The sequence below is a fragment of the Ornithodoros turicata genome, chromosome 5 (genome assembly GCF_037126465.1).
Source record: "Ornithodoros turicata isolate Travis chromosome 5, ASM3712646v1, whole genome shotgun sequence".
Classification (NCBI taxonomy): Eukaryota; Metazoa; Arthropoda; class Arachnida; order Ixodida; family Argasidae; genus Ornithodoros; species Ornithodoros turicata.
Window position 1 is genome coordinate 8,811,594 of NC_088205.1, and position 25,152 is coordinate 8,836,745.

The 25,152-nt window shown below is 47.6% G+C and overlaps 1 protein-coding gene across 3 annotated transcripts; it reads right to left on the reverse strand.

Annotated features, from left to right (window-relative positions):
• Window positions 1-893: 893 nt before the first annotated feature.
• On the reverse strand, window positions 894-23,262 carry LOC135393957 (solute carrier organic anion transporter family member 4A1-like). 3 transcript variants are annotated; one of them, XM_064624334.1, is made up of 16 exons: window positions 22,883-23,259; window positions 22,245-22,472; window positions 19,355-19,555; window positions 19,189-19,297; window positions 17,708-18,117; window positions 16,589-16,954; window positions 14,287-14,386; window positions 14,025-14,146; window positions 13,015-13,194; window positions 11,747-11,836; window positions 11,448-11,646; window positions 7,633-7,780; window positions 4,897-5,087; window positions 4,107-4,171; window positions 1,991-2,211; window positions 894-1,005 (listed from the first exon to the last, which is right to left on the reverse strand). In XM_064624334.1, the coding sequence occupies exons 2-16, from the start codon at window positions 22,456-22,458 to the stop codon at window positions 910-912; spliced, it is 2,712 nt and encodes a 903-aa protein (XP_064480404.1). In that variant the 5' UTR covers window positions 22,459-22,472; window positions 22,883-23,259; the 3' UTR covers window positions 894-909. The 3 variants fall into 3 exon arrangements, with proteins under 3 accessions (XP_064480404.1, XP_064480405.1, XP_064480406.1); XM_064624335.1 differs by lacking the exon at window positions 4,897-5,087 and having other exon boundaries at window positions 1,991-2,180; window positions 22,883-23,262; XM_064624336.1 differs by lacking the exons at window positions 894-1,005; window positions 4,897-5,087 and having other exon boundaries at window positions 2,068-2,211; window positions 22,883-23,260.
• Window positions 23,263-25,152: the final 1,890 nt, after the last annotated feature.

Here is a 25,152-nt window from a genome sequence, read left to right on the forward strand (position 1 = left end):
ATGTGGAATTTCCTCAACGTTCGCGCTATATATCTTTTTTCACTTTTTCAGAGGCTCCAGACAGTCCGTGAAGAGTGATGCCACCGACCGCGTCGTCGTTTGAAGGGTGCACATTTGACGTGGCGAAGACACCAAAATGACTGCATCAACATTCCGTTAAGACTTTTGCATAATCCCACTGAGCACTTTGCGCGCTTTCCCGCCTTTTTTTTAGAAACCTGGTGAACGAGATGTTCTTCGCTGAGCCTTAGAAAGCCGCGAGTATCGCCATGTAGTCTGAATCCGCACGCATTCGACTCAGCATTAAAGGAAGAGCTTTTCCTTCGCATCAAGAGCGAAGAATAAGCCAAAAGCTCTTTTCCGGCTGTGCATTCTGGCATAATGTCGCTCGCTGCTGGGCGAAAGAGACATTTTCCTTTGCTGTTTCTTTTCTCTCTTGTAACGACAGTCTACAGAAAGCTTTTGGCTTCAAATGCGCCAAAGCACTTTGCTGAGCGTATTCGCATGCTATGCTGCAGTCGTGAGCGTTGTTAAGAACTAGACTTGAGTATGTGGAGACGAGACGCAGTATATCCTTTGCGGTTGCATTGTGAAATGCTTCCGGATGTTCTCTCGCGTATTCGATTACATGCAAGACGCCGATGACGCCATGACATAAAGCACACGGGTTGCGGGTAGCGTTGCGAGTACCCGAGAATCCTTGGGGGATCGTCTTTCTCGAACCGGTCCACGATTTATAATGACACCACTCGGTGTGCACTGTATTACTTTTACTGTACATGAGTCGTACTCCAACATCACTTATGAACACCGGTCGATGGATTGCGACCTCTTATCTTGCAGCCTTCGGGCTGAGATATAAGCTCACAACAAGACACAGAAACATATACGAATGTATCTATCCGTGTTTTATTCTGCCGGCGAGCCTTCTTGATCGTCCAAATGGTCAGCTGCCTCCAGACGTTCAGCCTCCTCCACAACTGTTTCGGGTTGGTCAGACTGTACCTGTCACCCAAGAAGTCCCCCTATTAGAGCCCTTTTCACCCAGAATCGTCCACCGCTAAGGACAATTCGATTTAAAGGGGAACCATGACGATCACGGTAGATCTACGTTACGGTGTGTTCACGCACTGAAGCTATAGACGCTGCCCCGGCATATACCTCCCCGTTTCTTTGCCACAGGTTTTATGTATAGGGAGTTTGGGTAACTGGGAAATTTGTAGGGAAGTCTGAATGTCAGTTGCAAAGTTGTAGACGCAGTTTTGAAAGAAAGAAAGAAAGGACGACAGGCATGAAATGCCGTATCAGCCATCTCTACATCAAGGAGTCTTTCGAAGTCGCGCATGAACGTATTTTAATTCTCGTGCAGGGTTCGAAGGTGCAGTTAGCATTAGACCCTGTCTTTCATGTGAGCAATACGTTTTCTCGGCCTCCACGCTGTTGCCCTACTTCAGAACGTCTAAAGGTCTGTTCCGACATATAGCAGCGCGCTAATATAGCGCTATGAAACCGCGCGCAAAGACAGGGCTCACTGTTATCGGGCGGTTCCCACTTGCAAAGCCGCGCTAGCGCTATAATTTAGTGGAAGTTCGGTGGTTGTATCCGGTCTCTCCCATCATGGCGCTTCTGGAGTTCGACAGCATGCGGACAAACAAGTTCGATCAACTGACTAAACGAAAAATTACCAGACTTACTGTACGACAGACCCGCCGGTTCCAATGCGGTCGTCGTGCCGTGAAATGCGGAAGCAAAACAACTCCACGACTTCCGCGACGTCATCGCTGAAGGGCCTCCTCATTGGTCGACAGGAATGTAGTGCTAATATTAGCGTTGCAAAAAATTGACACGAGCTCAACTCCGGCAAGCGCTACTTTTTAGCGGTTTGGAGCAGTGCGAGGAGGAAAATATCGCACTATTTGCTAGCGCCATATAGTAAATCGCTGTATGTCGGAACAGGCCTTAACTATACCTATGCGTGATCGAAAATCACCTTCTGACGTCTCTGTCGCCTTGAACGGATGAGAAACCCGAATGCAACGGCGTAGCAGATGGCGCTAGCGGCCATGCACACGGTGAGCGTGATGAACATGCCATGAGCCATGTCTCTGTTGGTGTACGACAAGCAGTTGCCCTTCTCTCCACATCGAAAGTTCCACGCCTGGCAGCTGCTATCCAGAATACTGCCAAACACAATGGGAGCTGGCATCGACCCTGCAAGCGTGTGTGTGTGTGCGCTACAGGAATTTACTTCGTAACAGTGATTTTAGCAATGAATTTAGCACTGATATAGAGCTCTGGAGAGGCCGACATAACTAGTGCACTTTTGTGTATACTTTGACAAAGCCAGCAGTACCCAGTTGGAGTTGCCATGGCAACTTAACAGCAGACATTATGGCAACTTGCAACATGGCATTGTGGCAACTTGGCAGACATTATGCCCCGGAGTGCACTCCGGGGTTGGAACGATTCCGGAATCATTCCAAACTTATCAGAACCTGGAACGGAATTGGAATGGAATGGCGAAAACTGTCCTAGAAATGGAATGGGAATGGAACCAGGCACTTTTTCGCACGAATTGAATTGGAATGGAATGCCCCCATTGGAATGGTGCCCCCAGTGGTAGTTTTGGTTTCAAATCCACTAGTTTCTGCCCTCGCGCCCTTTGCAAACACACACCGCACATGCACACGGTCAAGAGCGAAACAGCCTTGTCTTTGTGCTTTTTCCGTGCTGGCTAATGTCAATCTCCTCTAGCACTGCTGGGCTAACCAGTACTATTCCCTGTCCAGTTTCTTTTATTGGTGGTATTAAAGGAATGAGGGCCATTCCAGGAGTGGCAATCACACGTAATGTGTCTTGCTGTCTGTGCTTCTGTAGGGTGATGTGTTACATTTATTTTCACCATAAGCCTCATGAGGCTTATGGAACACTAGTTAAACCATAACTCGTAGTGTTGGTGTGCCACAGGAGATAAGGACACTATAACGCTGGCAACCAATAGGACAGCCCACTTTCAACGTGACGTCGCCGAAACTCCTTGGCAGGTTTTACGCATATACCGTACAGAGCAATACCATTGACAATAACGCCGAAGTACGAAACTTATGTGCGGTAATGAGGCACTCGCTGTTCCATTTCAACCGCTTACTCGGAGTATAGTCTGTGCACTTGTAGGTTTGTACACTATCAAAAACCCACCCCAACAACACTATGTACGACTAATGTCATAACGAATTCATACGTGTGACGGATATTCTGAGGATATCCATCTGACTTAATGATTCGTTATGACATTATTCATACATACAGATGATATTCGGTGCTGTTGGGGCATGTATTACGGTAGCAGAAGCCTCAGAACGAGAGCAGCCGTTATTTCGAACAGACACTGTTCTACTGGGCACCGTCCTCATCTTTGCAGTGTATTTAAAGCCCAACAACACCGCACTCTTAAAACAAAGCTTCACAACATGGCACGCTGAAGGCCAACCGTTGCACAGAATGATATCTCTATCACTCTTGATTTGTGGAAAGCAGGAGGCGTACGCCTTTTTGTGACAATTACCATTTCTGCATAAGTGTCACAAAAAGGCGTACGCCTCCCGTTTTCTACAAATCGGGGGAGATAACGATCCCCAACAACACCGAATATCCTCTGGATGTACGAATAATGTCCTAACGGATTCGTACATCCTATGGATATTCTGAGGACATCTATCGGACCTACGAATTCGTTAGCACATTATTCGTACAACCTGAGGATATTCGGTGTTGTTGGGGGATGTCATTCGGGGTGATGGTTGGCTAGGAGCGTGCCATGTGGAGTGCGGAGTCTGTCTTAACGGATTCGTACGTCCGACAGATATCTGAGGGATACCCATGGGACGTACGAATTCGTTAGGACACTATTCGTACATCCAGAGGATATTCAGTGTTGTTCGGGAAGGGGATTGTGGGCAAAAGAACTGCAGGTTTTTTTTGTTTTTTTTTACAGGGTTTCATACCACTGGCCCCTGGGATTAAGGTCCTTGGGGCACGTTGCTAGAGTGGGGAAGTGTGCGTTTTACTTATGGTGCGTTTCAAATACTGCAATATCGCATACGTACCTATGACTCTGCTTACGATAACCCTGACGCCTAATGCCAAAGACCTCTCCCTCGGCTTGACAACCCTGCATGAAACGGAGATGTTTGCTAGCGAAACATGGTTCTTAAAGTACCTTTTGCTCTCTATCGCACGCGATCCAGGATCGGTGCAAAATGCGTTAGAATTCTCCCATTGCACCCGTGTTACATCATGTGGCGATGAAATATCGGTGTCTGGTGGCATTTCAGTGGATGAATCGCAGAGCCACGCATATCAGGAACTTATTCGATATTTCAGCTAATCTCCGCTAAGCTACTCTACCTTTCTCTGCTGGCTTGATCGCTTACACTGTGTCTAAAGAACTAACGGTAGCCTGGACGAGCAAGCTTAACAAAGTGCTAATAAAGTCGCTTGTTTCGCTAGCCCAACTATACGTCTATACGTATATACGTATTCATTAAAAACTAAGGGCAATAGACATCCTGTTTTCACTTCTATCATCTCTTTGCCGGCTGACGTTCTTGGCCATCTGTTGCTCAACCGTCGAATGACTAATTACCTAAAAATAGTTATTATTTTTTAATTATAAAAGCTACGAAGTTGTCCCAATGAGAACATCTATTCCTTTCGGTCCCTGATACCGTAGGTGTTTTCAGAACAAAAATCCGTTCGGTAGATCGTCCGCAAAAAATTCGTGAATGAACATCATTTTTTCTTTACTTTGTTCATTGCGCATCTTCGGAGACGCGTCTTTCCTTCACCCCCAACGTGAGAGGGTGAAGGAGCGCAGTGCATCAATGTGTGACTAACCTTATTGTGGCCGCAGTGGCAGGAGCCAGGTTCAGGAAGACGCAAAAGACCGACACAACGAGGGAGAATGTGTACGGGACGAGGAGGTTGCAGTCGACTTTACAGCGGGTGCTCACTGCTTCTGCTAGACGGCCATCCTTTATGTCCGGTAGACTGACCGAAACGTTAACGCAGGAACAGGCGGCGAAGGCCTATGGGAAAAAAGGCAAGCCCTTCCTGTGTTCGCAATGTAGATAAGGGGTATACGATATTGACGTTAAAGGGACACTGAAGCGCAAAAATTTCTCGTCCTAGAATGAAAGAAATTAAATTTATGCGCGAACGACATCACAGTTCGCACCTCCCCTCTTCCTTTTCCTCCCGGGAAGCGCAACAATGTGGAGCGACACCCCCATTGGTCTCCTCAAACGACTTGACAAATATTCGCGGGAGACCGTTTGAGGGGACCAATGCGAGAGCTTAAACATATGTGTAGGCCTTCGCGTGTGCGCGAATCTACGTACACTGTTAAAGGGACTATGAAATTTCCCGAACCCCCATACTTTTTTTCGATGGAAACTGTTCTTCCCGCAGAGAAACTAATATGCCACAAATTTTTCCGGACGAAATCGCTCCACTCTGCGAGGAGCGCGCGCTGGAAATGTCTCTACCGCGTTCCTCCTCTCCCGCGCATATTTCCCTGCCGATGGTGTAACTGTACGGACCGCTCTTCGGTTCCCCGTTACGTCACCGGTGTTGCACAATGGCAAGTAATGCCGCGAGCTCGCGCTGTGGCTGCCGCCACTGCCGAAATCTGCCGATCGCGCGAAAGCTGCTGTCATGGAGATTTCCACTCCCGATGAACGCATACGCGGGATCCTACGGCGCATGCTCCTGGCGGGATTCCTCGGCTCGGCAACACGTCACGATGACGTGTTGCTGAGCCGGCCGTGGTCGCGTCAAGTTACCCGTTGTGTCTCCGCTCGGCAGCTCGTCACGGCGCGGCGCCACCTGTCCTCCCTTCGCCGCTCCGTTTAAATTCGCTCCCGAGAAATCCGCTCGCGCGACAAAAGTAAAATTTCGGTTCTAGACTCAGAAAAATGTCTTCTTTCGAACGAAACGAAGAAAAAAATCGTTTCATAGTCCCTTTAAAACAGAACTTCACCACATAGCACGCTCCTAGCCAACCATCATTCCGAATGATATCATTCTGTGTCGTTATTTGCTGAAAATGGGAGGAGGCGCCTGTCTGGGACACATTATGCATGTCCCAGATAGGCTCCTCCCCCTGTTTTGAACGAATCATGACACAGAATGATATTATTCGGAAGGGTGGTTGACTAGGAGCGTGCTATGTGATGAAGTTCGGTTTTAACAAGTGTACGAGTGATAGAGACAGTGTGTACTTTGCAAGGTAACCCCGCCATAATACTCAACGAAAACACTACACGGCCTTATCATAATGTCGTACGCCTTCTCATTATTGTTGCATTCCGTAACTGATTCCGTAAGCTAATAATATCAATTCACAGGTATAGTCTCTCGGATTAGGAATTAACTCACATTAAGGCGTCAGTTTGTTGCTATTCACGGCTTCGAGACTAGGGTCTGTCTTGGGACAGCTCTGGTTTCTGATTTATGTTAACGGTATCACTGATGGAATTTTGTCTCGAATGCGATTATTTGTAGACGACTGCGTATTGTACAGGAAAACAGCACGAACTGGGGACAAATTATACAGCATCATATCAAATAGGGTCACCGAACGGTGCACAAAAAAAGGAAAATGCACCTAAATGTTGGCAACACAGTTTTTATGACATTTACAAAGTACAATTCACACAAAGTAGGTTACATCCTGAATTACATATATTATCAAAGGTGTTCAAGTTTACGTACTTAGGGGTATTCTTTACGTCAAACTTAAACTGGCAACTGCAGGCAAAGTATCCAAAGCATTAAGTTGTCTCATCGGAACACTAAGCTTCCGTTTACTACTAAAGACTTATGTTAGGTCAACCCTCGAATACGCATGTTCGATTCGGGATGCGCCGATTGAAGGCGACGAGACAAAATTGGAGAAAATACAGAATTTATCTGCTCGCTTTGTCGTAGGGGACTAGGGGTTGTACGAGAGGGAGTTCAACGCAACGCTCACTAAAAACAACTAGTGAGATCTTTTAGAAAACCGGCGGAGGTATCTAAGCTTAAAATATTTTCGCAATATTTTTTATTGAGAGACCGGGATCGCAAAGGGACACATGTCTATTACCACCTCATTATATATCGAAACATGTGGACCATCTTTTTTTCCCAAGAAAACTACATACGATTAGAACAGGCTGCCTTCCAATAATTAATTTCAATTAATTCCAATAACGCTAGCAATGGCATGCTAATATTGTGCGTAGTGAGTTTATTTTTCGTATGTTTTGTAGAATGAATTCAGTTGTTATTGTTTGTATAGTGTCATTTTTTGTCACGGAATTGCTGCTGACCTGTTCTGTGTGTTTGTTTTTTTTTAAATCCCCCCCCCCCCAGTCTCATGGGTGTTGTTGGCAAATAACTAACGGCAATTGCCTAAGCCGCAAGGGACGACGGACACAGCAGAGAACTGTCGAGTGTATGCAGTGGCAAGCGGGCTGAATATGGTGTCTTTGCTTGGCTTGTTTACGAAAATGAAGAGTTGACGAGACCCAATGAAAAAAGCGAGGGATCTTTTAATGACGCGTGCGGAAAGTAAACGAACGTTCTCACCTGGTTTTTACCGGCTGGAAAGGTCGTCTGACAACCAGCGTAACAGGCAGACACGTACATTTTGTTATCTGCTGAGCACACAGGGTCGAAGTCATGCTCAGAGCAGTGGCAGTGACTGTTACATGGAAGATCGTACTCGGACCCAACCCTGCACGTGGATGAAGAAAGGGCAGTTAAGTAGCGCCCCTCGATGCGCAAGAATACGCGACGACAAACAGTCGCTGAATAAGCTTCGTGGCGGCGGTTATAGAGAGCGCTGTCATAATGACAAGAAGTCAAGTAGAGGAACAACAGAGTGACGGTTAACGCTTGGAGCTGCTGAGGGGTGGTGTAGACACACTTTCGTCGCTACATTGTTGACAAGTGGTGATTAAATGGTCGCCACAGTCTGCTTCTACCCCAGAGCAACATATAGCCACTGGTTCTTGTTGTTCAACGCGAATGCTAATAAGACCACATTCCCAACCGGGCTCGCAAAGCAGAAGGCATTGTATCTGTGCAAGTAACTGAGAGAACCCACCATGGAGGTAAGAAACTAAGGAGATGCCCTAAGCGCCTCTCTCAATGCAAGCGAGCGTGCTGTGACCCGCGCATGGCATTGTGGTTAGTTGCCCACACACGTGACCCATAAACGTCACGGCAAGACGTCAGAAGACATGGCGTCCTCCATGTCCACGGCGTATCTTACCTGAATACAGAGATGAGCTGCAGCCGAATAACTTGTTTCCGCTTTCATAACGTCTTTGGAGTTAGAAGTTATCACACCCGTTGAAACACAAGATAGATCATCTCAGTGTGGAACCAATGGATCACTAAATCGCTAGAAGACGTACGTACGTCATCGTGACATTCCCTGGCTTCTCTTCTGTTTTGCTCAACTTCTGTTGTGATTTATCACAGGGCAAATGTTGAAACAACCCATAACCTTCAAAGTATTGTGCAAATGGACTCCTTGAAGACTTGGACTTCCAAGCCTCCGCGCAGACCGCCATAACGCCGAAACATGTGGGAATCACGTGACCGGGCAACTAGATGGACGTGGTATTGCCAGGAGCGACCGCTAGAGGGGTCCCACGGCCCTCCGATCTTATAGCCCTCTCCTTAGTTTCTTACCTCCATGGAACCCACCACCAACTACAAGTCATGCATCAACCTGTTCTTCGAGAAGCGAACGGTGGTGCAAGAAGTGTCAAATCTCACTACGCATTTCCCAGATCACAAAGCTCTCGTCGTCACGTTACGTGAGGAACAATCCACAACAACACTCCATAAGGAACAACAGTCCACTGTCTGACAGGACGCCGCAGATTTCACCCGATGTCATCAACCGTAGCATTCAACCGAACACGTTGCGTTCGTTCTCGTTGCTTGGCTCGCCGCCGTTCTTTGGAGGCAGCTTGTTCTGCAAGCGACGCCTTCCCAAGCAGCACAATGTACTGAAAGTCGAGTGCAATAGGGGTGGATGGTATGTGTCTTATCACTGTTCTTTAGCTTCACAAATCCGTTCAAGGCCTTCCGTCTACCCATCCACCCCTAATGCACTCGACTTTTAATACATTGTGCTGCTTGGGTTGGTACCTCCCCCATCCCGACTAGATAATTTCGGCGCTTAGACAACACATTTCGCAATCACAAGAAGAGACACACCACACGCGCGTAGCTCGGTATTTTGGGTCAAAACCATCTGATAAGGCGTGAGCTCAGCCGTATAGGCTACGAATTCACGTGAAGGTCGACATGGCGTACATCGCTGAGCTCGATCATGCCACATATTAGCGCACTCACTGGATAACATCGCACTTGCAACCAGGCGCAGCCATGATTGACATAATGGAACGGGTATGTTATCAATATCACGCTTGCACCCTGCGTTCTTTTCACTTTCCTATAGGTGGCAGTCTTTCCTCAATATAGCCGAGTATATCCTATGAAGCAAGTAATGCAAGTATTGTCAGCCAGTAATTTCCCCCTTGAATCAAGCTCTGGAGGGGAGCGGTATACATATGTACAGCTCCTGTCAACCTTAATAATAACACTCGAAAAAATTCAGTCTCATTTCCGAGCGCGATATCAGCCACCCTCGGCGCACTGGGGGAATATTAAGTGAACAAAATCGTTGCGTTCAACTAACGCAATAATTTTGTTTACTTAATCCTTATGGTCCCAAGGGTTGCTGTACTCGAGCTCGGAAACGAGACCATATTTTTTCCAGTGTTATTATTAAGGTTGACGAGAGCTGTACATGGACACATGTTCATGGGCATAGCCAATGGTATAGCCGATCCATTGGTATTGGTTGCCAAAAAACGAGAGTGGATGTAGGGAAGCTCCTGTTATCAGGTGACCCAATATGCAGTACATGCAGTATGCAGTAGCGACCGCTACTCTTAGCACTGCCCTGGTTTGGGCTAGTTGGTATAGTGCTTCTGGAAGAGGGTGGCATCGCGCTGAGAAATGTAAAGAGGAAACACTGAAAACTAGCACTAGCTCAATCACAAACGCGGCCGCCTCAATGCTCAGGTAATCTTACTCAGCGTTCACACGGGGACAACTTTTCACCTCACGAACCAACTCAAACCAACGTCTTATGACCATTTTCGAGCAATATCCGCGTTCACACGAACCCAGCTCGGCAGCTCCACCCACAAAACAACCTTACGACAATCGGAGGGCGTGGGCTCGAATCCATGCATCTGATGGTGCCTTCTTCAACTGCCATTATCCACACAAGTCAGTTTATTTCGCCAAGAGACCATTGAGGAGTTTTAGCGAGCCGGTCGTGCCCGAACCAAATGACTGACACTGCCGATTCGAAAAGCTTGTGGGAAGCAAACTATGCAGAGACTTTTGTCAAATCGGAATCCTTCATCCCCCAAATATATTCCAGATGGATTTGAGCAGCCACTGGATCGTGGTGGATCTTCACATGTTTTCTTGTAGTAAATATGACATATCGCGGTGTACCTTCAGACTTTCCATTTGCGGAAGACCGTAGTTGAGACGAACTACATCGGTCACTGAGATGTCAACTCGCTGTCAAGCAGACACCAGCACAGTTGGCAGACTCAGTCTCACGTTGATGAATCAGGAAGATATAGGAGACAGTTTCGTTTTGAAAGGGGTTAATCACCTGTCTGCGAACCTCTCGGTAGTTAGACCAAAAGGGGAATAACACAGGGATAAGCACTTTGTCTCGCTTTAATGCGCCTTGTGTATACAACAAACTTTCTCACGCGTGAGAAAGTTTGCGAAGAAAAGATCAATTCGCGAAGACCCCACATTGCGAAGAAAAGATCAATCGAAAAAAAAAAAAGCGAACTCCGCTACTGCAAACAGCCGCCATCTTGCTTCGCGATGTTAATCGGTCGTGCTACACGACCCGCTCACCGATTTGTAGTGCGCACGCGCGACGCTCGAAACTGTCCTTTCGTTCACGTGAGAAAAATTCGCTAAAACTCCCTATTGGCTTCGGTTTTAAAATTACTATTCGCAGAGGCCTGAGAAGTTGGTTAACCCTAGCGCATATAGGGCTGTTGCAGCAAAGTTCGCACAGCGCCATTTCGGGCCCAAGCGGCCACTGATCCAAACAGTAGGGAGTTACAACAGGGAAAGACTACAACACATGTAGGAAATTCACAGAAAAAGCGGGGCATCTTGCCGAGTGCGAACACCTCGAGACCACGTATTTGAAAGTGCCACGTCGTCACCACGTCGCAAAACCTACCGCGTGTTGCATATCTTCGGGCGCTGACGTCGGACGTTGCTGCTCACTCGCGGCGGCTGGCCCGCAGAAACAGGTCTATCGCGAAACTTACCCGCTCTCGGCGTCAAAGCTGCTATTGATGGCCATGTCGCTGTCTTTGCAGTACGTCCGATACACCATCACGGAAACGATGGCAATCAGGCAGTTGAGGAAGCACATGCGTATGATGCCCGGACTGTCCATCTTGAACCGGCTCACCAATATACCTCCCATGATAGCGCCTCCCATACCGCTTACCAGTACTACGGGACCTGCGTTGTTAATAGAGAGGTCTTTAAGAGGTGTCTTCTGCGACTATAGTCCATTGTCATTGCGGGTCTCTGGAGCTATGCGAGAAAAGTAAAATCTTACCAATGATTAAAGCAGCACCCGTGGGGCTCATGGAGAACTGCGCCTGAAAGAACTTGGCCACGACAGCAGTGATACCGACGCAATAGAGCTCTACGTAAAAGGACAATTTGAAAACCTGCATTACCTATCGGAACATAGGCTCGCAGGATATAATATGTACTTCTGCCCCAGGCGACTTTTCGACACTCTCCTATAAGACGCACTGATCCGATTTCTGATCCTTTTCAATGCGTCTACGAGCTCAACAATTTGCTGCTCAGGTCTTCCATGAGGGATATTAAATAATGCTGAGACCCCTCCCCCACCCCACCCCCTGCATGCTGAAAAATCAGTACTCCTTATCACTTAATGCACAGCGTCACTATATCACCGTCAGGTGCACAGCGTCAATATATCACGAGCACGAACACAACGCGGCTGGCGGCATGCAATATGACGCGTATACCATGAAGGTCGGGGACTCAAGTTGCGTCAACAGCAGATGCGCTCCCGTGCTTAAAATATGACAAATCAGATGTACCGGTCATGGTGAGGAAGCGCTTAGTGGAGACCAGGCCTGCCGATAGGGGGGTAGGGGACGAGTAAGATGACCGCCTTAGGCCCCGCGCACGAAGCTATCAACCAGGGATTACTTTGTTTTTAAATATCAAGTATGCACTTGATCGTGCGAAACAGGCCCCGCGATGTGCATGCCTTTGCCTCAGGCCCCGCGCACCCCTAGCAGCGGCCCTGGTGGAGACAGGAACACAAAACAACGAGACTTGTAGGATTACGCGCTTCCTGGTGTCACATTGTTGCGTGTCCGCGCTCCAAGTTATGCAGCCAACTATAGCCCAGCTGTCTCTCTTCCTTGAGGCATACATATGCCAGATATATAACCAGGGGGCTTAATCGCTTCATCGTCGTTACGGTCGTTACAAGGTAACGAGTGGCGGGACATTCAAAAAGGCGGGCGGGAAATTTAAAAAGGTGGGCACGTGATAAAACACGTGCACGGCGCTCTTCGCGCGATACGTGAAGGCCGTGGTACACGTCACGCGCAATGTGTCACGTGCCCATCTTTTTGAATTTCCCGCCACTCGTTAGCTTGTAACGATCGTAACGACGATGAAGCGATTAAGCCCCCTGGTAAGTTAAATGTCTCAACTCAGCATTTGCTTTCGCCAAGGAGGGCGATGGGAAGGACTTAGGCCATGGGGCTCGTGGTGTGCTCTTATAGTGCCTCTTTGAGCTGGCAGTAGTTATATGGTCCATAAAGTGAGGCTTACGGCCGAATGAGAAGGCGAAGCAAAGAAATATTAGGACGCAGTTCTTGCAGAGTTGTTTCAGCGCCATCGGTAGATCGGACAATCGTTCCCCGAAGTCACCGCTCTGGATACCAGACATGGTAACGTAGTTGATGTCTTGCATTTGCTGTAGTTTGCGTTCCGCTTTGATCGTGTAGAACTCTGAGGTGAAATATACGTCAACACGTTACTGCTACGTCAAGGCACATCTGGTCACGAGCTGGTCACAACAAAGGGTACCCTTCGTCAAGATGGAGCGATAAGTCGTGAATGAAGGATGCAAGCTGAGTAGCGCATAAGTAATCTCGGCGGAATTCATGTTGATATGGAAAGAAATATGAATACGATAATCCGCGAGGTTACAGAAAATATAACGTGTGCCAGCAGCTTGCATGGTGAACTGATGAGTGTTATGGGTCGATAGGTCATGGGGCGCATGCTGTCGAACCGCTTTTGTGCAGTGGTCTAACTTTCCCCATCATCCAGTCGCTTAGGCACATCGCCAGTGAAAACGATTGAAAATGTCGGCTAGGAAGAGGCTGGACGAAAATTTAGTACTTGAGGATTTTAGTGCTCATGCCGTTGAATTTGCTTCATAAATTAACGTGAAACGGAAATGAAAATTATGGGGTCATGCATTGTCTTGCCTTTGCCTTGTCTTGTACTGTATGAGGACACGGTTGTACAGAATCAGAATTCCATGGTTTGTCGCATCTCAAATCTCCGGGTGTTGCAAGACGATTTCTTTCGAGTAATAAACACGTGCAGCACATGGTCCACCTTCAAATACAATATTGGCACAACACTTTCAGGCCCAACAGAGATAATATGGGACAGCTAAGTACTGACAGGAGATTTTAGCTCACCGTGTCCCCAACAGTACGTTTAGTCAAGCTAAGCCACCGTCAAATTTCAGCTTCAAATCCGTAACTTTACCCGATATACTTGTGGAAGTGACTAGTATCTTAACACTATTGAACGGTGACACTTACCGGGGAGGTGTTTAGGAAACAGATTGGTGACAGACCCGAAGATGATCCCCAAAATGGCGGTTATAATAAATCCTATCCACCACGCTCCAACCCATGCACCGCTATCTGGCGTCAGGTTGAGGCTGCAAGGCAATGTCCTCATTTCCATCTATTCGTCATAAAACTTCCCGGCGACGAAATATATTAGCCGTTCTCATAGTACATTTTAGGAAATTAGCTCTTGGCTACGACCAGCCTGCAACGAAATGAGTCTTATACATACGCCTTGACATCGGTTGATATGTCCACGAAGCGCTTGAGCATCAGGCCTCCACATATAAAGCCGATCGCTGGACCGAAGACACTCATGCTGTTAAATATACCTGGGAAGACGACAAAGGTGAAAGGTAAGTTCAAATACGTCCTGAATGCGTTGCCATAGCCCACGGTAGACCTCAGCAGGAGCAGACTTTTCCGGGCTCGACCCGGCCCAGGCTCATCGAAAAATGGCCCGGCCGGCCCGGCCTTCCTGTTTTTATACGGCCCGGCCCGGCCCGGCTCGTCCCGGTCCCGTGACTCTGCGAATAGGGCTCGGCCTAGCATTTTCAGACGTGACTTATGCGTTTCTAGCGCTTATCAAACAAATTTATCAGTAAATTCACAAAAGAAGACAAGGCCACAAAATCTACAAGAGCTGTCGGTTTAACACCACTACAGCACGAGACCAAATTAAATCCAACAACAACAACAACTTTATTGCGAGATGGAGAGTTTCATCGCAAGGGCCGATACTCTACCCCATTACTGGTGGTGATGTGGGGGAATGAAATAATGCGCCCGTTAAATCCAGAAGGCACGCTGTCAAGCGCGTTATCGTTCCACTACAAGTTTTTCTGGAGGTAGAGGATGTTGTCGACATACTCCTCCTGTCAATCCCTACCCTCTCACGAAGCTTTGCGAACGTGATTGTGAAATTTGTGAGGAGTCAGGAGCAATGTGAAGTGGCTTTGAGAAGGTTCTTCGTGGTCGAATCATACCCAGTGTCCTTTGCTTGATTTTGCAAATATTGCTTGATTGCAAATGTGGACAGGAATGACGCAGGCCCGTGACGATATGGACTAATAGTCCTCCATTGTGTGGAACTAGCTGCGTGGCCCCGTCAAATCAAACTCTCTAAATATGTTTTTTCCCGTGCTCATGCCCGCCCGGAGCACACAGCCAAGATAAGAAGCCCGGCCCTCCCCGCTTGCCGTGCCGTGCCGTGGAGGGGTGTAGTCCACGGTGAGTGAACTGATCGCAACTGAAAAAAACTCTCGCTGGTCCTGTAACAAACTGCCCTCTGTTGACGATAGACGCAAACCCAAGTTTGAATTTCACCCCGGCGTAACTAGAGCCATCGGATCAGTCACATCAAATACGCTTCTGCTGCACTTCTGCAGAGGCTCTTAGTAAGCAAGCAAGTCACAGAAACGGCGGTTATTTACTGCGGTGTCCTCGCTTCGTCACGATGGATCACGAGAACCAAGTGCACCCCAAGGGTACCCCTGCCTATGTTAGTTACATAGCAACACCAGCTAGCTTGATAACTCCTATTATGTGCATCAGCACAACGTCGCCACAGTCGTCCGTTCCGTTCCAAGGTCACTCGAGACACTCAATGGCTGATGGCAGGTGGTCCAGCTGGCTCCCTTTACCGTGTATTCACACGAGCGACATATCCCCAGAAGCGGGAGGATACGAAAAGCGTCATAGCTTTCTGGTGTCACGTGAGCGCAAGCGCTCAATGTAGTGTCTTCACGTACACTGCTAACCAAGGGGAATATCCTGCTTCACAGCCACAAGATATTCCGTAGCAGACGACAGGAAAAGACGCTGACGGTGTCGTCTGCTAGGTGTCGTCTGCTAAGTGTCGTCTGCTAAACGAGCAGTACGCCACTCCCGATATTCCGCACCGTGTGAATGCTCAACATAACACGGAACGGAACTTCGGCAATGTGAGCAGTGTTTTCGCTTTCTCTTCCACTAGCATATTCCTTGAGGATGTCGCTCGTGTGAATACACGGTTAGTGGAGGAAACGGAGTGCGCTCCGAGAATAGAAGAGATGACCCCTGAGAAGGACCCCTTGAGAAGCGGCCAGGCCCTAGGGATCCCCGAAGACAGAGCGAGAGTTCGGCGAGAAAACAGGGCACCTTTAATGCGTACCAAGCTCTAGGGATCCCTGAGGACGGAGCGAGAATACGGCAGAAAATGGGGTCCTTTTAATGCGCACTAGGATCTAGGGATCCCTGCCCCAACAGCACCGAATATCCTCTGGATGTACGAATAATGTCCTAAGAAATTCGTACGTCCGATTGATATCCTCAGAATATCCATCGGACGTACGAATGCGTTAGGACACCATTCGTACATCCAGAGGATACTTGGTGTTGGGATGAGCACGGAGCTAGAATACAGTGGTTACAGTTCATGAAGAATCGTTAGTCTTTACGGTTGAATAACATCAGTGCAAGTGGCATAGCGAGGGAAATTCAACACACAAGAAGACCCTCCACATGGATGACACTGCCTTCTGTGAAAGACTTACCAACATAGGCTGCTGACTTTGCCATAGGCAGGTTTTCGTCTAAGTACGCGATTGACACGGTGTTGATGGGAGTAGATCCGATGCCCGCAATGAACTGTCCCGCAATCATAACGAAACGGAAATTCCGAACGCTGTCGCCAGTACAACCACCGTCGCCACTCTTCACCCTGGGGCAGAGCTCCTGCGATTGACCGGTAACATGGTAGGCAGGGGCGAGAAAGTGGGCCAGTGTCACGATGAAGTTGCCGATGCCCATCAGAATGATTCCACAGCCCAGGATGCGAGGTTTGTGGCGATTGCTGGCCAGAAATGAAACGGGCAGCATGATGAGGCTGGCAGCAAGGTCGTTGGAGCTCACGATTGATCCTGAAGGGATAAACGACGGCCGTTATTGAGTTCCACAACAAAGCGTAAATGAAAGAGCGCAGTAATACAAAGCAGGGCTCATGACTACTTTTGACATTTCTATGTCGCTATATGACACATGGGAAATAACAGCGTACCATTAAGTGAATAGTGAAGACCTATAGCCGAAAACATTAGTATAGCATTGGTACCGCCCACTGGCGTCACAGTAAGCACCGACATATTCATTGAATTTAACAGGTCCTTAAAGTAATACAGTTGTTTGCAAGTAAAGCCATAGGTGGGTTGTCTAGTCTTCCCTGAGAAATGACGCCCAGGACTTATTCCTGGTGTCTGATCTATAGTGCTGCAGCACCACTGCTTCACAATTCATCACCTACGTAGAGTGTGAACTTGAGGACGCGTAGGCTAGTGTTGAATAACTGCTATATACCATACTTTTCAAAAGAACAAGACGTTGAGGCCTACTATGGTAGCGCCTTGATGAACTGGGGGCTTCATGAAGCATTGGTTGGGGGGCCATGATATGATGTGTCGAACAATGAACAAATTAGATAACAGCTACTATAACCAAGACTCAAAAAGTTCAGCAATATGTATACGTTAAGACAATTTAAGTAGAGGTCGCTTCAAAACTACAATTCCTTCCGAAAACTGGTAATGCTAAAAAAAGAAAAGATTCCTTTGGTCTGACACAGTAAGGTGACTATACTAATGGTAAGGAAGGGAGCGCACTGTTTCTTCAAAGCTTACCACTCTCGGATCCGCTGAGGCTGTAGCGCCGTTCTAGTGTTGGCAAGACCACCAGCATTATACCGCTCGCCGAGAAACTTCTCGTGAAAGATGACATACACAGTATGAACACCACCCAGGACATGGTGCGAAACTTCCGCAAGGACGGTGTCGGGTAGCCACAACAACCACACTGGGTGTCTTGTTCGCGCTGTTTGGCTTCATCGTCGTATACTAGTGCAAATTCTGGGGAGAAGGGGGCTGGGGAAGCAACATCGGTTGGCACTAAAGGAACTAGTGCGGAGACAGTCGGTACGACGTCCGCAGGCAGTTTCGGTGACTCAGCTTCTTGCGCCGTCACCAGATCATTCGGAAGTCCTTGGTCAACATTGTGGTCAAGTTGGCGTTGGCGTTGTGGCGTCGGTGTTTTGCTGAAGTGTATGGAATGAAAGTCGTGAGACTCTAAACCCTGACTCCAGAACTGGCAACGTAGTGTGTAAGCGACTGTGAGAGAGACACGTTGCGAGAAATGAGAAACGAATTCTCCAAGACAAGCGTTGCACTATCAAGTTTTGCAATAAGCTCACATGCAACATAATTAGAGAAGGAGGATGTCAGGGTTGGCTACCGGAAACGCGAAACGGTAATTCAACAGGAAACGAAAATGGAAAAGGAAACAAAACTGTCTTAGTTTCCACTCGTAGAAACGGGAACGGAAACGAAATTCAAAAGTGGCAACGTTAACGGAAACCAAATTCGCAGGAAGTTTCCCTCGGTGTTTTCGCGTTAATATGAAAATTGTATATATCCGCACTATTCTTCCAGTCATCATTCATTCATTCGTTTATTTTCGGCGCTTTCTTTTGTGTTGAGCCCACTGTGCAGCAAGGCGGACGCGAAAGTTTTGGATGACTTGTTATTTTTGCGCACGTCCGGAGACTTTTGAAACTTAAAGCCATGTATTTTCGCAACCTAGAGAGGTGTATAAGATTCGTGACGAACTTTGCATTAAAGTCTTTAGTGTTTGTGTTTGGTTTGGCTGTCCCTTTGCATCCATTATGTAACTAGAATACCTGACATGAAAAAGCCAAAACCAGACAATACGAATTCCGGAGGAGAAACAAACTAGTACCGAAATTACCTCGGAAACGGAAAAGAAATTCTTAAAAGGAAACGGAAACAGAAACCGCTACCGAAAATCGCCCATAAACAAACATAAACGGAAACGAAAAGCATAATTTTTCAGTTACCGGAAAATGAACCGGACACAATAATATTTTCGGTAACCAACCCTGCAGGATATGTAGAGCATGAAGGTCATGAGTTATATCGGGGGATTTTAGCTGTCGCAAGGTGTTTTTGAATAGCCTTGGGAAGGGAGACTACCATGAGAGTTAACGAACTGTACAAATGTCAGATGTTCGAACCCGGTCGCGGTGCTACAAATAAGCAGCCCGTTAGGGGACAACCAATGCCGTCCGTCAGCCATGCCTCTCTGTTACCTTGAATGTGCGTGCTGCTGCTGCTTGCTGTCATCGACGGCATTATTCAATAACTCTACAGCGTCCAGTTGCCGTGGTGGTGGCGCTGACACTGGAACGCTGCTCGGTCCTACATTTGGAACCACAGTGAGAACAGTAAGAGTACCTCCAGTTAACCCTGTAGTACCTGTTGCAACGTTCAAATCTGGAGTTCGCTGTGGCGTATGCCGAGCAGCTCGAGGAGACCGCAACGGGACATCAGTATCAGACGTCGGATGGGAAGGCTCAGAAGTGGTGCGGGTGCGCGGAACCGGAGGAGACGTCGATCCAGGAGACAACGTTGGCAAGTGGCGACTGCCGTCTGACCAACGCCGCGGGGAACGAGCACCTGGATCGTCGTCGTGATACACCGTTTAGCACCGAGGAGCCATTGTGTTATCCCTAATGCCCTAACCTAAAAGGCGGGTTATGTATTCACGGAATTCATGCGTGTTACTGTGAGGATGGCACATCGCATAAAAGAATGGCCTGGCGTATTGTTATGTCCTGGAATACACACCAACTATACCTGCTACATGCTGTAGCGGGTAGTTGGTAGCGGTAGCAGGTACCGCTGCAGGCTGTAGCGGTTCACTCTTGGAATGACGCGACAGGTACGGCGAAATAAACAAATATATATATACCGGTAAGTAATACAGGTCCTGTACCGAAGCTATCAACTGCTATCAACTATATGGTTTTCTCAAGAAGGGCACACAACCTTTCATATGGTCGACTGGAGCAGTTTTAGCGGAAAAGCTAGCCATATATACAGTCAACCCTCGATTTATGAACCTTCGATTTATGAATTCCAGGGGCGCCGGAACAGGGGGAGCAGGGGGAGCGACGGCTCCCCCACATTTACGAATGGGGGAGCACGGCTCCCTCAGTGTCAGCCCAGCGTCGTATTCTTCTACGTCGTAACGGAAAGGCCCGTGCATGTGTTCTTTCGGCGGCCATAAATTTAGAGAGCAATAAACAGAGAGCCTACCACTGTCACTGTGCGGAGACCGTTTGAGAAGAGTTACATACCAAAGGTGTCAGGTTCACAGGGTTCTGGATTTGACCATGGCAAGGTTTGCGGTACGAAGTGCACTGTCGAGGTTTCGAAGTGCAATAAATCAGTCCGAAAGTGTGTACCGGGAGGCGCGAGCATTACCAGACTCAATCCACGGGGTGGGGTGGGGGGATAGAGGCGCAAACGGGAAACGCGAAAGGCACGCAAGACACAAGACAACTGGGGGAAATAAGGATACAAAGATACCGCCCGGTTGAAGGTTGTTATAGGGGCGGTTTGCCAGGTGCAGCCACAGATTTCAGTCGGTCGTGGCCTGGGTGCCCGCTTCGAGCTGGCGTGTGAGACCTGTAGTACGACAATAAGTGCAATTGACTAAGACGAAACGTCGCACCGGTGTTGTGTTCACGTGTCGGATTCCAACGGCAACGTCGAGGGAGCGCCATCAAGTTGTCGCCTGCAGAAGCGTTACATGATTATCAAACGCCATAGACATTGGAGAAGCCCACACCTCTGGTAAGAGATATGTATCGCAGCTTGTTTGTTGTCTTCATATTATGTATATGTTCACTTGTCATAGTAAAATATTCTAGCTGTTAACGGGATTGCTGGCTCCTCACTTTCCACCGTACTGATGCCCAAAACTACCCGCTGTTGTCATTTACCCGGCTTTTCCTATGGAGTCGCCCTGGACTGATAACGACAGCGTGACACCCAGTCAAAGTGCTGGGTGTCAAAGGGACACATTCTTGCTGAGCTCCAGACCGCCCCAGGAAATTGTGGTTTCTTCGCAGAAGGCTTGCGGATCGGACGATATTCGCTTCCAGTCGCGGCACGCGTACGTGCCGCGACGACGGTTCGCGGAGACAAGTCCCCGAAGTTCCTTACACATTACTTGTCATAGAGGTCTAGGCACTGCGTAGAAGTAAAAAAAGCCGGACGCATTGAACTCATACCAACTAGCCCACCACCAAGCGCTATTTAATTACAATACTTCTGCAATGCTATTTTAGATGTACTGTACAAATATGCAGATGTCGTTTGCCTGGAGCACGTTTACAGTTTGTGTAGCAACCTTGTATAACGCCAGCATGAGCCCTCAAGGAAAATAAGTGATGATGATGATGATGATGATGTTTATGGTAGCACTTTTTTTCGCTCCCCCACTGGAAAAATAGTTCCGACGCCACTGATGAATTCCCTCGTTTTATGAACACGAGCACGGGGAACCAAACTTTTTCCATTCATTTTTTCCTCGTTTTATGAACCTCGATATTCGAATAATGAACGGAATTTCTGGGAACCAACTAGGAGATGCCCAGCGTTTTTGCCCTCAATTTATGAACGGATCGTTCCGAGGTCAACAGAAACCTTCAAAGGGATAATTCCGTGGTCTTATGAATGGCGCCTGAACGGACAAAACGTTTTCCAGGTATTGCACCCTCGGTTCTTAACCCCTCGAAATCCGAACAACAAACGGGTTTTCCGGGGTCGCACATGGTGCGACCAAGTGTTCCTGACCTCAGTTGATGAATAAGGTGGTCGCTGTCACCCGGAGATTAATAAACGGAGGTTAAAAATCCCGGAGGAAATCCGAGACCAGTCCAGTGCGAATGTGGTGACATCTCTTATTTCCAAGGCTGACACAGCGGAAGACATGGTCCAAAGCAAAATTAAACAATTTAGTATTGCATAATAAACAGAGTGTGAATGCGCTAACGTCTGTTCTTTGTGAGAAGGCATGGTCAAAACCAAAATTACACAATATATGGCATTATAAACACAATCCCAACTCGGAAATACTGTTGCATTTGCTCGATAGTACTCAGTTAACTGAATTTTCGATTTATGAATCCCTCGATTTATGAACGATTTTTCGGGGAACCGAGGGTGTTCATAAATCGAGGGTTGACTGTACTTCTCGAGGGGTACTGGTCACCGGACAAGACAGAACAAGACGTTATTCCTGTGACAGTATAAGCAGGTACAGGAGCATTCTGCACATGCATCCAAATTCTCTTACCGGGCGACGCTTTAGACGCTGCCACGACGGCCTCTGCACTATTATCTCTAATTATAGGTTCACTGTGGGAGACGGGGACGGAGAGGTCGATGTGAGGGTGCTGGTGGCTGCTGGTCGGGATCAAGGAGGAAGCGACGTCCTGCTTGTCGGACCCCGGCACGTCGCTAGACTCCCCCTCCTGGTTCGTTTTTAAAATGTTGGCGGCCTCCGCCATGACTTGGTTCGGTCCTGCTGGAAAAAAAAAAGAAAACCAAGTGGGACGCTACGTTTGCAAGCTTAGAGCATTGACATTTCAACGCATTGTTTATGAGGTAAATTTAAGAGCGCACATTACGCTACTATGCTTTTTTGCAAAGGAAATCCCAAAAGAAAAGTTACCTTCGGGATTCAGCACAAGAACACAGCGACTAATTCTAACTGCCAAACACAGCACGACTTCACATCATCTGTATCCCGTTCGTTAAACAAGCATACGACATTTGTCCAAATTACACGTTTTTTGCAAACATGAGGGTCTGGATAGATATACGTGTAGCGTTCCTGCAGAGATGCAGTCTTGTATGTACGTATTCGCACACGCACATGTATGCAAATACACGAAATGCGGTGGTTACGACTAGACACCCGAAAAATATTACCTGCGGCGGAAGTGCGACCTTAAGGCAAAGGGAGAAGCAACAAATAATTACGAATGAGAACGAGAGACATCGTCACGTGATCTCGAGCTGTGCTCCACGTCGTCTATTAATACGTAGTATATATAATATTATTGTTGTTTTGGACGACTAAACTATACAAGAATATATAAGAAAATGCGAACGCTATGTGAAGAGACATTCGCCTATCAGTATAAACTACGCCGAATGTAATTCCTTTTCATCGCAGAGAGAACGTTATTATTGGTTGCAAACATTACCCATCACTGTGCTAAGCAAAGAGTACTACTCGTTTCCAGGCAGCCTAACTCCCCTGTACACACAATACTATACATAAACTACAATTTGCGACAAGAGTAGCAAGTTATTATAGCAGTTAGTTATCCCCGTAGAGTAGCAAGTTAGTTATCCCCGCGTACTGTGGTCTCGTACTCGTTTGAACGCTATACCCTTCACAATGAAAAAAGGCGGCCATTCTCCAAGGGAAGAAGAAGTAGTTGAGTTTGTGTTTGAGTTTGATTATAGAAAAAAAAGAGGAGACGAGACAAAGACTTGTAGATCCATAACATTTGTACGCCCTTTGTCAACGCTTCTAGGTAACATAGGCCCGGTTTCACCAACGCCGATTAACATTTGAACCGAGACCAACGGTCCCTTAACTTGAATTTAATGTGCCACTACGGACGAAATCTCGTGTCTTCAGAATCCTACAAAATTTATGTTACTGAAATCTTCTTGTCTCACTTTACGTTCCTGTAAAATATGTTGGATCTACGTGACGCGAAAGGTAGAGAAAATTAATTTTTATTTTTGAGAATTGTGACGTCATGTAATGCTCCAACGGAGCGCCCGGCTCTCATCTGGCAAAGTTGTTGCCCCTCGCGCCTACTGGGAGGCTCACTTTTTGCACTCCGTTAGCGGAGCCCCACGTGAGATACCATCCGACCGCTCCGACCGTGCAGAAAACACAAAGGAGGGAAAAGACATCTCTCCCATTTTCCCCTCTTTCGATCAGCCTCGCGTGACTTCTCCACCACGTTACCCTCCCCGGATGCCGGCGTCGTTGCTAGAAGACGAGTGCTCTCTCCAGAACATGACATAATTGCAATCCGTGGGCTTATGATTACGTCACTCGCTCGTTGCGTCATCGAAACTTGTGGAGGCCAAGCAGATCTTCAAAAATTGGCAGAAATGCACAGTGTTCCTAAACAGGATTGAAATTTCGCGTATAGAATCCTTGAGCCACCTTCTTTTCATGGACTAAATAAAATAAACGCCGTTTTCTGAGTTCGGAGTGACACTTTAACTGTGCTTCACAAAAGGCAGTTATCATTACTGAAACATTCATCAGGTCACCAACTAGCTTTTGCAAAAAAGAATTCAGCGTTTAACTTCAAGTTTTAGCAACGCTTGATCTCGGTTAGAAGTTAACCAACGTTGGTGATGCCATGCCATATGGTCTACATATCATCCGTGCTTTTCTGATTCTTCACGCGTTCCCTTACACTTCCTGCCAATGTACCTCTGTACTTTTATCCCTCCGCTCTATATCTGTCTGTACGCACACTTTCAGCATCCTCATCGGCCATATCCCTTTTTTCTTGCATGCTCCTGGGCCTTTTCTCAAGACTCTTTGCCCATGTCCTCCTTACCAAGTCTTCGGTACTCCTCGGGCGCAAACCACTTCATCAACCTCCTCAACAGCAGACAGCAGCTAAGCTGACCATCTCCACATCCTGGGTACCTTACTCATGACGTTCCCAAAGCAACGAAACCAATTTAACCGCGTCGATACAGTCTTGAGTTACGACGAGGCGTCTATTAGTCTGTGTGTTGTTAAATAGACTGGACTACACTACACCCAGAATGTCGGCCAGTAGCTTGACAAATATTTCGGGAGGGGTTCCACGGGGAATTTCGCATGGGGGAGAGGATTTACCACCGTTTTCCCTCTCTCAAATGCAGTAACAAAGGTACGATTTCGGGGCGTTTGGACCACCGAACCCACCCTCTAGCTACACACACTCAGTACGTGTTTTGTTCGCTCTATCTCTCAACAATACGTGGGACAAGTGGCAGTGTTAACTCGGTCAACTCTACAGATATTGATTGTTATAGCACCATGTCATAACGAAACCCGTACTCTCTCGTTCTTGCATCCCAGTTCTGGGACAGTGTACCCAGTATACGACGACGCCGAGGAGGAGGAGGAGGAGTGTCGTTGGGAGGAACCCGAGAGGTCTGCCTGCCTG

Bases quoted from the DNA above. Each gene is read 5' to 3' on its own strand.
- LOC135393957 (XM_064624334.1), bottom strand. From the start codon at position 22,458: ATGGCGGAGGCCGCCAACATTTTAAAAACGAACCAGGAGGGGGAGTCT. The intron at 19,298-19,354 runs GTACTACAGGGT...TTCCAAATGTAG, and splicing joins AGATTTGAACGTTGCAACAG to GACCGAGCAGCGTTCCAGTG. The intron at 14,387-16,588 runs GTAAGTCTTTCA...TCGTCTTCCCAG, and splicing joins AAAGTCAGCAGCCTATGTTG to GTATATTTAACAGCATGAGT.